At 61.7% G+C, this 11,658-nt stretch overlaps 1 protein-coding gene across 10 annotated transcripts in view; it reads left to right on the forward strand.

The window, feature by feature from the left end:
• ADCY5 (adenylate cyclase 5) overlaps positions 1 to 11,404 on the forward strand; it is a 147,095-nt gene extending 135,691 nt beyond the window's left edge. For 2 of the 10 annotated variants that reach the window (XM_072812494.1, XM_072812497.1), the window contains exons 16-23: positions 155 to 265; positions 1,133 to 1,165; positions 2,008 to 2,140; positions 3,200 to 3,406; positions 5,416 to 5,679; positions 6,467 to 6,671; positions 7,612 to 7,736; positions 9,131 to 11,404. In XM_072812494.1, coding sequence (XP_072668595.1) covers positions 155 to 265; positions 1,133 to 1,165; positions 2,008 to 2,140; positions 3,200 to 3,406; positions 5,416 to 5,679; positions 6,467 to 6,671; positions 7,612 to 7,736; positions 9,131 to 9,259 — 1,207 coding nt within the window. In that variant the 3' untranslated portion in view covers positions 9,260 to 11,404. Of the gene's footprint in view, positions 1 to 154; positions 266 to 1,132; positions 1,166 to 2,007; positions 2,141 to 3,199; positions 3,407 to 4,697; positions 4,863 to 5,415; positions 5,680 to 6,466; positions 6,672 to 7,611; positions 7,737 to 9,130 lie in introns of those variants that run through there. The other 8 variants (XM_072812491.1, XM_072812496.1, XM_072812492.1 and 5 more) reach the window with 8 other exon arrangements.
• Positions 11,405 to 11,658: the final 254 nt, after the last annotated feature.

The raw sequence follows: 11,658 nt of genomic DNA on the forward strand, positions 1-11,658 counted from the left end.
TGTAAGGAGCCAAGTGTCAGTACCCTTCTCTTCCCGTCACCCCGCTACGCGCGTGCGCACACACACACACACACACACATCAGGAAGTGCAAAAAATGCGAGTGACAGGTCTGTGTCCTTTGAGAAAAATGCAGCAAACTGTGCTTTCTCCAAGTTATAGGAAGAGATCCATTCATCCAAAAGCATTCACTGAGGGCCTGCGTGTTCCAAGCGCCGAGCCAGAGAGCGCGGTACAGTCATGGATGAGACAGGCGATCACTCCAGGGTCAGAAACGCCACTTTCTGGTGAAGAGGGTGTCACCTGAGCAAAGGAGGGCGTAGGGAAGGATCTAGGATTCAAGGGCGCCCTTCCTGGTGGCCCAGGGGGGCTGTGGGCAGACAGCGGGGAGGCCGTGGCCCCAGGGGCTGTGCAGGCTGCTGTGCTGGGAGGACAGGGAGGACTGGGAGGGGCTCCTTCCCCCCACTGCCAGCCTATCCACCCCCCCCCAGGTCATTTCTCATTTGGGAGGCCCTGGCTGGCTCTGGGGCGCTGCTCAGGAGATACATAATGCGAGGCACGCGTGTAATTCAAAAATTTTCTAGTGGCTATATTAGAAAGGCAAAACATGCATTTTTAATATTTTTGTTTAACCAACACATTCACAATATTAATTTGCAGTCAATATAAAATCATTAATGAAACACATTACATTTTTCCCCCACACTGATTACTTCAAAACCTGGTATCTGTTAGACACCACGGGACGTTTTAACTTGCACCAGTCACGTGCGAAGGCTCAGGAGCCACACGTGGCTGCGGCCACCGCACTGGGCAGCACGGGGGTCGTGTCTCGCTGCCTCCGGAGGCAGCATGGTGCTGGGGCAGGAGGCGGGCTGGCTTCTGCCCCGGGGCAGGGGTGCTGGGGGGCCCCCGGGTCTCAGGGAAGGGGGACCCCCTTGCCCTGATTTGCAGTCTTGGTGGCCGGGGGCGGGGGGCTGGTCTTTCTGCAAGCCTCCCGTCCTGAAGGTATTGGTGGATCCCAAGGGGTGCTGGGGGTGCTGCAGGGGTCCAGGAGTGGGGGCAGCAGAGCTGGGCGGGTGGGGGCGCATGCAGAGGGCAGCCCCAAACAGCCCTCCCCGTTCCTGTCCACAGAGACTTCAACAACAACAACGGGACCTCGCAGTGGTGAGTGCGTGCCCCCGAGTTGTCCGAATCAGCACTCCGGGCCTTGGCGGCCAGCAGCCTGGGGGGCGGGGGGGGCAGGGGGCAAAACACCCCAAGGGTCCCAAGGGGTCTAACTGGTGGAGGCCCTTCTCCCCCTGGGTGGTCCCCACTGCTGCACAATGCCCTGCAGGCTCAGCAGCTGGGCCTGCAGGGCCCACGGGCCGTTGTACGGGCGTCATCTGAAAGCGTCTGGCCTCAGGCTCTCCCCGGGAGCAGGTGGGCGCTGGGGCACAGGAGAAGGGGAGGCGGGGACCCCCTCACCCAGCCGCCCTCCCTCTGGGAGAAGGAGCCGGGCGAGGCCTGGGGGCTTCGCAGGGTAAGCTCGGCGCTGGGCTGCTGCCAGGCAGCGAGGCTGTGCAGCCCTCAAGGTCCAGGCTCTTTCCTGGGGACCGGGAGCAGGGTTTGGGACAGCGACCTTTTATTGCTGCTTAGAGAGAACTGGTAGGGGGGTGAGGGGAGGAGCAGAGGGAGGGGGAGAGAGCACCTGGAGTAAGCTCCCTGCTGGGTGCAGGGCCCCCGTCATGTCTACTGGGAGAGACCTGGGATGGACACAGCCTTTTACAAGGGCCTCACCGATCCCCCTATGAGACCAGAGGGAAGGTTCCCAGTGACACGGGGAGAGGAGGGCACCGGGTGCGAGCGGGCGCTGCGACGGGCTGCGGGCCGGGAAGGCTTCCCGGGAGAGGCACTGCCTCGGGCAGAATGAGCAGGAGGCTGAGGAGAGGGGGCGTAGCGGGAGGAAGAGAAAGGCCCAGGGCGCTGGGACCTGCCTGCAGTACCAGGGCATCTGCCGCCCCCTGCAGCCCTGAGCACGCGACCAAGGTGGCGCTGAAGGTGGTGACGCCCATCATCATCTCCGTCTTCGTGCTGGCCCTGTACCTGCATGCCCAGCAAGTGGAGTCCACCGCCCGCCTCGACTTCCTCTGGAAACTGCAGGTGGGCGGCCCGGGGCGGGGCGGGGCTGGGGAGGCGTGAGCACGTGAGCACGTTCACCCCCTGGGCGGGCTGGGCCTTACTAATGCACTGCTGGGGTGTCCCGCTCAGGCCTCATCCCCACCAGCCGGCGCCCCGTGTCCCAGCAGGTCCGCTCCCTGCTCCCTGGAGCCAAGAGGCAAAACCCCAGAGCTTATTCCAGTCCAACCCCCCTTGACAGTGCTGGGACTTTGATGGGCCCCAGGGACCCGCTGTGAAGTCACAGACACTGGCCAGGCGCTAGTGGGCACATCCAGAGCCGGGGCGGGGGGCAGAGGGGGAGGAGGGCGGGGTGCGCACTGCCCATGTCACCGTGTCACGAGGCTGCAGTGCAGGAGCTGGCCCAGCAGGCCTCTGAGCGGGGCTTATGGGGCCACAACTCGGCGTGAATCTTCCAGGGGAGGATGGAAACCCAGACGGTGGCTCGCCCGGCCCTGGGGAGAGGTGGCCGGGGCAGTGGGGTGCTTGTTACCTACCGGGGGCTCAGAAGGTCCAGAGGGTGCCCGAGGGCACGCATGGCGAGCAGGCCGTCTCCCCGGGGGCAGCCTCGGCCTCCAGCTCACCCGCAACCCACGCGGGCCGCCTCCATCCTCAGCTGCCTGTTAACGCTGAGATTATTAAGTCTTCAGGCTGGCGCGGGAGGCCCCGAGTTCGGTTACGGGTGGGGGCATCCAGCAGCCCCGCTGCCCACTGCGGTCCCCCACGGGGGCTCGACGAAGCTCTGTGCGCCGGAATGCCGGGGGGGGGGGGGCGGCGTGCGAGAGGCCCACCTCCTGAGCTCCCATTGCTGCCTCCCTGCCTCCTCTTGGCTCTCTCACGCCCTCTCCTTTGGGGAGGCTCCCCTGCGGCTCCAGCTCTCTCCTAAGGGCTGACCAGGCTCCGCGGGACCCGGGGCTGACGTCCCCCCACTTCTCCATGCGCGTGTGCACACACCCTCCGCACACCCCCCCACCTCCCACGGAAGCCCCAGGGAGTCCCCGGCCCCCAAGACGGTTGCTGATGGGCAACTAAGTTGTGTTGCAGAGACCTCGAGAAACGGGCAGAAGCAAGGGAAGGCTGAGGCTGCCACTCAGCCTGTCTTGGGGACCTGTCCCCCCCACGCCAGGTCTCTGTCCAGCCCCTGAATGCACAGGGTCAGTGAGAGGCTGCCGGCCGGGGCTGAGCAGAACAGCCGGGGGCTCCCTCACCACCCCCACCCGGTGCCCAGGCAACAGAGGCCCCTGCACACAGGTAGGAAGGGTGAGCACATCCCTACCTGCCAGGTGCGTCGGTCTCTCTCCCCTGAGCCCCAGCCGCGGGCTTGTGATGCTTACCTGTCCCTCCCTGTCCCGTCCTCCAGGGCTTTTGGGAGGGGGAACAACATCAAATATGTATCAGTAAGCAAAAACCTGAACACAGGCCCTTGGGATGGGTGAGTGATAATCCGCTGCCCCCCACCCCACCCCAGTCAACCCAGCAGCCAGTGTGGGTCGCTGGTCGTAGTGGGTGCGTGACTTACCGACAGGGAGGCGGGGGGCCTGAGGTCCTTAGCTTCCCTGAAGCACCTGCACGAAGGATCGGGCCTGCTCCTGGCCAGACCGCTGGGTCTCCGCTGTCGCGAGAGCCGACTCTTGTCCGTCCCCCAGGGCAGTGACCTCATTAGGATCAGCAGGGGGCTTTGGACCCCTGGGCCCTCCTGCCCGGCCTGAGCCCAGTCCTAGAAGCAGCTGGCTGCGTGGGGAGCGGCCCAGCATCATGTCTCAGGGCAGCGTGCTCAGAGTTCTGGGCAGGTCTTCGCCTGTGTTCCCAGCAGTAACCCCAGTACAGCAGTAACTGTCCAACCCCAGCCTCCACGGCCACCTGCTGGGCTGATCAGAGGAGCTGGCGGGCTCCTGGGTCCCGGGCTGTGGTCTCAGCAGGCAGCAGGACCGTGGGCAGCCCGTGCATCTCCAGGGGCAGATGGACCAGCCGGGGCTCGTCCAAGGAGTAGCCCTCCAGTGGGGGATTCCCACTCAGCCCGTTCCCTCCGGCACACCCATCTCAGAGCTCGGGGCGGTGGCCCCAGGTGATGAAGAGGGGGTGGCCCGAGGGAGCCTCACGGAAGCAGAGGTCACGTGGGTTGGAAGATAGCACATGCCTGCTGGGCCCACCTGGCGTCCCAGGGCCCAGGAACTTCCGTAGGCGCGACCCCCATTCTCGAAGCCATGTTTCCAGTGACCGTAGGAGCGATGGACTGTGGTGCCATCAACTCGGGTGCAAGGCTAGGCTGGGCCTCTGAGCCTTGGGGTCCCTGACCTTTGTTCCTGCTAGACCCAGGTCCCGTGGCCTCGGGCGGGGGTTACTGGCAGTTTCCCTAAAGCAGCTGCTACCCACCGGGAGAGCCGGGAAGTAGCCCCGGCCCTGGTGGAGGTCCTGTTGCAGCCGGACAGACAGGCCTCCACGTTGAGTTAGGGCGGGTCCCAGAGGGCTGGCGAGACCTTTGCAGCGGCCCCACAGTGGTCCTTACCCGCCTGTTTGCCAACATGGTCACTCTCCGTTAAAGGGGCCACTTGGCTTGCCCTCAGGGGGAGGAAGCCAGCAGACTGCCCTCTGTACCTCCTGTGTCCCATGAACTCTGGTCAGGTGGCTCCTGCACCTCCACGCTTCAGCCTGAGCCACTCTTGGCCACTTGATTCCAGAGCTCTGCACTGTCCCTTTAACCTGGAGGGTGAGTGACCACAAACCCTGATTTCTCAGACCCAAGAAAGTGGGGGAGAACCAAAATCAGTGGTGACGTCCCCATCCCGCCCCAGGTGGCCCTTTGGGGCATCTGCACCTCCTGGCCCTGGGGCATGCCTGCCCTTGGGGGAACCAGGGGGAGCGGCAGGGCTTTGGGTCCTCTTCCCGTGGGTCAGTCTGCAGGAGGGACCCTCCTCAAACGGCGCTCCCTGATAGGAAGAGGGAAAGGGACAGCGGGGGAGCGCTTGGTCGCCGGAGGGCCACTGGCGGTGCGGTCTGGGACCAGCCCCGGAGCCGCCGTGTCGGCCTAGCTCTGCGCAGACAGGCTGCGCTCGGCCTCTCCTCCAGGCCCTGAGTCCAGCACCCTCCCGCGTGTCGTGTTCTGAGGGGCGGCCAGGCCCAGTGGGTGCGAACACGCCTGTCGCTTTCCTGCTGTCACTGCTCCTCGCAGAGAGTGGGAGGTGGGGAGGAGCCGGGGAGGAGTGGGGGGGCCCGGGGCGGCGGCCTGTACACCCCTCCCTCCGACCGGTGCCGTGTCCTAGGCCACGGAGGAGAAGGAGGAGATGGAGGAGCTGCAGGCCTACAACCGGCGGCTGCTGCACAACATCCTGCCCAAGGACGTGGCTGCCCACTTCCTGGCCCGTGAGCGACGCAACGACGAGCTCTACTACCAGTCGTGCGAGTGCGTGGCTGTCATGTTCGCCTCCATCGCCAACTTCTCCGAGTTCTACGTGGAGCTTGAGGCCAACAATGAGGGTGTCGAGTGCCTGCGGCTGCTCAATGAGATCATCGCTGACTTTGATGAGGTGCGGCTGGGGAGTGGGGGGCGCGTGGGTCCCTGGGGCGGGAGGGACGCTAGGGCACCCGAGGACAGGGCCCTGGCCTCCTACAAAGGACGAAACAGGTCCACAGACGCGGCTCGGCCAAGTTCGCGGCCGGTAGGTGACAGAGGGGGCTTCTGAGACCCTGGCCGGCTATCCCGCCAGTCCTCCCCATTCGCTGCTGTTTCTCTCTTGCCACCTGGGGCTGGGCATGCGCTGGGTCGGGGCCTGGCTTTCGAAAGAGTCCAAGGAAGGAGGACCTCCAAGGCCAAGGGAGGAAGAAGGACAATGATGCAAAGTCCTTGACAGCAAGGGCAGAAACACAAACAAGCACCCTCAGCAAGTACCCGGTGTGTGCCCGGCACCGGGTCTGCTGTGCCCAGGAGGGCATTTTGACCCTGGGAGCTCACCGAGTGATGAGCATGAGGGGATCAACCCCAGAGGGATTGTAGGTCCTGGGGAGGAGGATGGGGCTGGGGCCAGGCTGTGTGGAAACAGCCCCTGCGGCTCCTGGGGCAGCAGGTAACTCACCTTGGCTGAAGTGGGTCTGGGCAGGCTTCTGGCTGGGCCTGGAGGTAGAAGAAGGGTGTCTCTCTGGACAAAGATGAGGGCGTGTCCCTGGGAGGTCTGCTTTGTCAGGCTCACACGTTGGCATGGAGACGGGCCCCCTGTGTGAACCGAGGGGGTATGAGGGGCCATGCTGCTGCCCTTCCCCGCAGACCTCAGTGCCCCAGCCTTGGCGGTGACCCAGGTTTGGCCTCCTTCCATCCAGATCATCAGCGAGGATCGGTTCAGGCAGCTGGAGAAGATCAAGACCATTGGCAGCACCTACATGGCCGCCTCAGGCCTCAATGACTCTACATACGACAAGGTGGGCAAGACCCACATCAAAGCCCTGGCTGACTTTGCCATGAAGCTCATGGACCAAATGAAGTACATCAATGAGCACTCCTTCAACAACTTCCAGATGAAGATCGGTGAGCTTGGCTTCCGGCCAGTCCAGCCTGGGGTCAGCAGGTGGGGTAAAAAGCCACATGTGGCCTGGCAGGACCGAGGAGGAGGGCTGTGGAGGGAAGGGTCTATGTTTGTAGTCCTCCCTCTCATGCAACGGTGAGGCTTGATGCAGCCCCGGGTGAGAGTTTCTGGGGCACGAGGGAGGAGTGCCCAGGGGCTTGGAGACGTGGCAGGAACTGTCTAGACCACGTCAGCTAAGCCAGGTGTGCTGGGGAAGGTTCTTGCCTGGGGAGGAGGGAGGACGCTTGAGGTGGGGGAACCAGCACAGTGGATGCTGGGTGGCAGGGTGATCGGGGTTGGTGTGGGTAAGACTGGGAGGACGTCGGGGAGATTAGAGCAAATTGCCAGGAGTGAGACAGGGAGCCCACGTGGAGGGCAGCAGCCTTGCTTCTGGAGCTGGGCCCTGGCGACATCCCGGCCCGCCCTAGCTCAGACGCCCGGGGGAGGCCCGCTTGGACACGGAAGAGACCGTGGGTTAGGAGGAGCCACCATGGTAGTGCCCCTGAAAGCAGCAGCAGAGGTGAGGAGGAAGAGAAGGGGGGGCTCTGGTACGCGGAGCCTGAACTGGCAGTGAAAACTGAAATGCCCCTGAGAAGGAGGATTATGGAAAGGCAACCGGATGATGTGGCAAGTCCCCGGGTGCTCGAAGAGGGTGGTCCTGCTGATGGACTGGCAGCGGCCACCTGGGTGGCACGCGTACAGGAGCGGTGCTGCGTGAACAGGCCTCTGTGGTCTGGCTTGGCGGGGCGGGAGCTGCGGGGCCAAGCCTGACGTCAGGCCCTTAGAGGCCCCTGGCTGTCTTCAGGCCAAGAGGAACCCGCTGGGCATCGCGGGAGGGATGAGAGTGAGGGCGAGCGCTGGTCTGAGCCCCGAAGAGAACGTGCCGACTTCTGTCCCCTGCAGGGCTCAACATCGGCCCCGTGGTGGCCGGGGTGATTGGGGCTCGCAAGCCTCAGTACGACATCTGGGGCAATACGGTGAACGTGGCCAGCCGCATGGACAGCACCGGCGTGCCGGACCGCATCCAGGTGAGGGCTGGGGCCCACCTGGCGGGCCTGAGGCTGTGCCGCATGGTCTTGGGGGCAGGCCGCCCGCTGGTCCCTGGAACCCCAAGTGTGTTTCCAGCCCTCAGCACCTTGGACAGAGCTCCAGCCCGCGCAGAGCCCTCTACTGGCCGCAGAAGGAATTGAGGGGTCCCGGCTAACGCAGCAGGACACAAAGATTATGCGGGGGGGGGGCAAGGTCCTGCCACATGGAGCCCACGGCACTCAGGGCCTATTTCAGGGGAACCAGGCAAGGCCACTGGTCCCTGGGATGGTGCCACCAACAGCCAAGGGGCCTGGCCAGAGGCCCAGAGATTTCTTTTCTCTTCTCTATCCTTTGCAAGCTGGCACTTGAGTCCCAGGCCTTCCTTGATTCCCTCTGCTCCAGTCTGACAAGAGTGAGGCCCTGGACTGGGCTCCCTTGCTGTACCCTCCAGCCCCCAGTGCCCCACAAGGCTGTGGGCAGGTCACTTAGCTTCCCTGGCCTCAGTGTCCCCACTTTTGAACTGTGCTCTCTTGCATGCCCCTTTCTTTGCTCACACTGACGCTGCTCAAATGTCCCTTAGATTCCCTCTCCCGTGGGACCTATGAACAAAGAGTCGGCCCAAGCATAGCTCTGGCCAGATCAGCCCCGCCTGGCTGGCATGTAGGTGCTGTTGGAGTGACCTGAGCAAACTGCTTTCTCCCACCTGCATCCCTGTGCCAAGGGGAGAAGGGACAAGACGGGAGATGGGGAGAGAGGCACGTGCATTTGCAGAGCTTCTGACCCCACCCACAGCCAAGTGAAGGACTCTGTGCAACCACACAGTGGCCTCCACCTCAGCTTTGCAGAGGGCTTTCCCATTCCTGGAATACGCATGGTACCGCAGCAGGGTCACCTTCCAGTAGCCCACCCAGAGATTCCCGGGCCTTCTCCCCCCGCCTGACAGCCAGGAAGGGCCAGGAGCCTCAGCGGTACTGTGGGATGTGCTCAGGGAGCTCCCCTTGTGAGATTCGCGCTTGTATAGCTGCTTTCTCCTTCACCCAGCAGTAGTGCGGTGATTACCGAGGCCACTGCTCAGTCCCCCTCTTTGTTCCAAAAGCTGAAGCAGATGGGCAGTAGGACACAGACCTGGATGCGGGCTCTGCCATTGGCTAGCTGTGAAACCCTAGGGAAGGGACTCAGGTTTTGTGAGCCTGAGATAATAGGACTTCCCTCTGAGTTTGAGGGCCACTGCTTATCCCATTTAATCTAGCTGCCGTGGAGTGAGACTTGGGTGAGCACGCTGGTCACATGCTCAGGATCGATGGCAGCAGCGTGAGATTGCTACAGGGTGCACCTGTCATTGTGGACGACGACAGGCAGTTCAGGGATCTGAACCTCTCCATTGCCTCCTCAGGTCACCACGGACATGTACCAGGTGTTGGCTGCCAACACGTACCAGCTGGAGTGCAGGGGTGTGGTCAAGGTCAAGGGCAAAGGCGAGATGATGACCTACTTCCTCAACGGTGGGCCCCCGCTCAGTTAGCAGCTGCCAACTGGTGATGCCAGGCCGCCTGGCCTCCTGAGAAACGGAAATGGCTTCTTTGTGTGCCGGTGGGCAGGTGGAAGCCTGCGCTCTAGCCCGTGTGGCCGCGCCGGTGAGATTTTCCACTTTGACTCCAGAAGCAGCTTCTGCCTTTGTGGGCAGGCCCCAGGCCCTGGGGTGCCAGCGTCCTGCGAGCACCAAGCTGACCAAAGATGTTTCCTCCGTGGAAGACTCCGCCAGGCGTGATCTGAGTCTCGAGTTTTCTAACGGGTGCTGCTACTGCACGGGTAGAAAGGAGCTGCTGGAGCTCTGGCGGCGTGTGGTAGCCAGGCGTGCGGCGACAGGGCTGACGGGGAGGCCTCGGCCTGGGGGACCCAGGGCCCCGCTTTCCTGTGTGAGCATTTCAGCTTCCGCCAGAGGCCACGGCCCCTGCCCCACGGAGGGGCTTCTGGCGGGAGTGCTGGCTGTGGAGGGGCTGCGGCCTTCTCGCAGTCCTCCTCCTGCACCCGCACACGTAGACGACGCCTCGTCGAGGGGAACGGAACGAAGTGCGAGGGGGAGGCGAGAGGACTCGAGGCAAGGAGGGGTGGTTCTGAGAAAAAGAATATTTATTAAATAAAACAACTTTCTGTGCCCTTCTTTAGACTATGCTAGTTGTATGCGTGTAAGAGACCCGCAAGCAAACGAAGATGCCGCTGGGGTGGGAGGGCAGGGACCCCGATTTGTCTTTTTGTATTTTTTATTTTGTATTATTGAAATCCTTGGAGATCTAACAAATATACCAAATTCTATATTTTGTAAATTATACTAGAAAACAGCTGTGCACAGCATTTGTACTGTACGTATGTCAGCGTATGTACTGGTGTAGGTGTGTGTGTGTGTGTTTACGCTGTGGAACTGGTCACATGCAGGATGCCCGTTCCCTCACCTCGGATTCAGCAGTTCTGGGTTTTCCCAGGTCCAACCAGAGCAGTGAGCGTATGTCCTTTTAGGGTGCCCTGCATTCAGAGTAAGTGGGAAGATGCACGTACACATGACCTCCCTCCCTAACACGTCACTTCCCTAAAGTTAAATGCAAATGGGTACGTTCCCCTCTCGGCCGGCTGGAACTAAGGGAAACGGCCCCAACCTGCAGCAAACCACGGTCTCTTCTCCCTGGGATGTCAGCCACTTGCTGCCTGCAGAGGCAGCTGAGAGCTCAGGATGGCCACAGGCGCTCAGCTGGCGCAGCGGCAGTGGGGAGCCTCGCCTGCTGCCTCTCTCAGCTGGCTCTCCCTCCGCAGACCAGAGGAAAGGGTAGAGCCCAGCTTCAACGTCCAAAAGACAAAGCTAGCAGAGATTTTGTTTTGTCTGGTTCTTGTTTTTTGGGGGAGGGGGCAGTTAAATTTATATATATATATAAATCACTTTTATACCCTACAAGGGTATAAAATGGAAATGGGCATGAAAGTGGAGAATGAACTATTATCCTAGAGATCTAGTCAAACAGAGTCCTTGGGTCCTGTGCCCAGATCTTTTTGTTGCTTCTCAGGGCAGAAATGTCACCTCCCAGCCGAGCTTGAAGGGGGTGGGGCGGCAGCTGCGAGACGTTCCCTTGATGCCCGCCCGCACCACCCCTCACGGGACATGAGCACCGGCCTGCCCCTTCCACACACCATCTCTCGCCCCAGTGTGAGCACGGCTCTGAGAAGCAAAGCTTGCAGACCTAAACTGCCAGCCCAAGTCTGTCCATGCTTTTGCTGCTCCATCCTTTGAGTTCTGCATCGCTCCCCCTTGCATCTCTTTGCGGGTGTGCAGGTGTGTGTGTGTGGGGGGCTCTCTCCATGGTGGTGTTCTCAAGCCCCCCCCCCCCCATGGTACCCACCGGTGGTGCCGGGTTTTGATTTTGCTTCTAACCTGAGTAACGTGTGTGCTGAGTTCCTCTGCTGGTCCCCCCGTCGGTGACGGTCTCCTCGGTCTCTTGGGGGCCCAGCCCCCCTATCCCAGCAGTGACTGGTGACACCGTGCAGTACTAGCTCTTCATTCCCTCCAAGGGTGTGCACTCTTTTTATTCCTGCTCTTGCAAAAACAGATACGATTATGATTTCCCATGGAAATTAAAACGTCTATTTAAATAATTTAACTATTAAACACTTTCACTGGTAACGTGTCCTGGTCTGATTTGCGGCTTGGGCCAACAATGGGCCTGGTTCCAGCCCGAAGAACGGTGCACTCAGCCCTTGGCGGGGCACCGGGGAGGGAGCCCCAGAGGGCAGAGACCTACCCCGAGTGGGGAACGGCACAGTGCTACGGAGAGAACGTCCGCTAAGGACCAGTCATTGAGGCAGGCAGGCGAGAGGACACTGGTGGCCTTGGCGAGAGGGTAGTTCCCTGGACTGAGGAGTCAAGGGGACAAGGGA

The sequence above is a fragment of the Canis lupus genome, chromosome 35 (assembly GCF_048164855.1).
Source record: "Canis lupus baileyi chromosome 35, mCanLup2.hap1, whole genome shotgun sequence".
Taxonomy (NCBI): domain Eukaryota; kingdom Metazoa; phylum Chordata; class Mammalia; order Carnivora; family Canidae; genus Canis; species Canis lupus.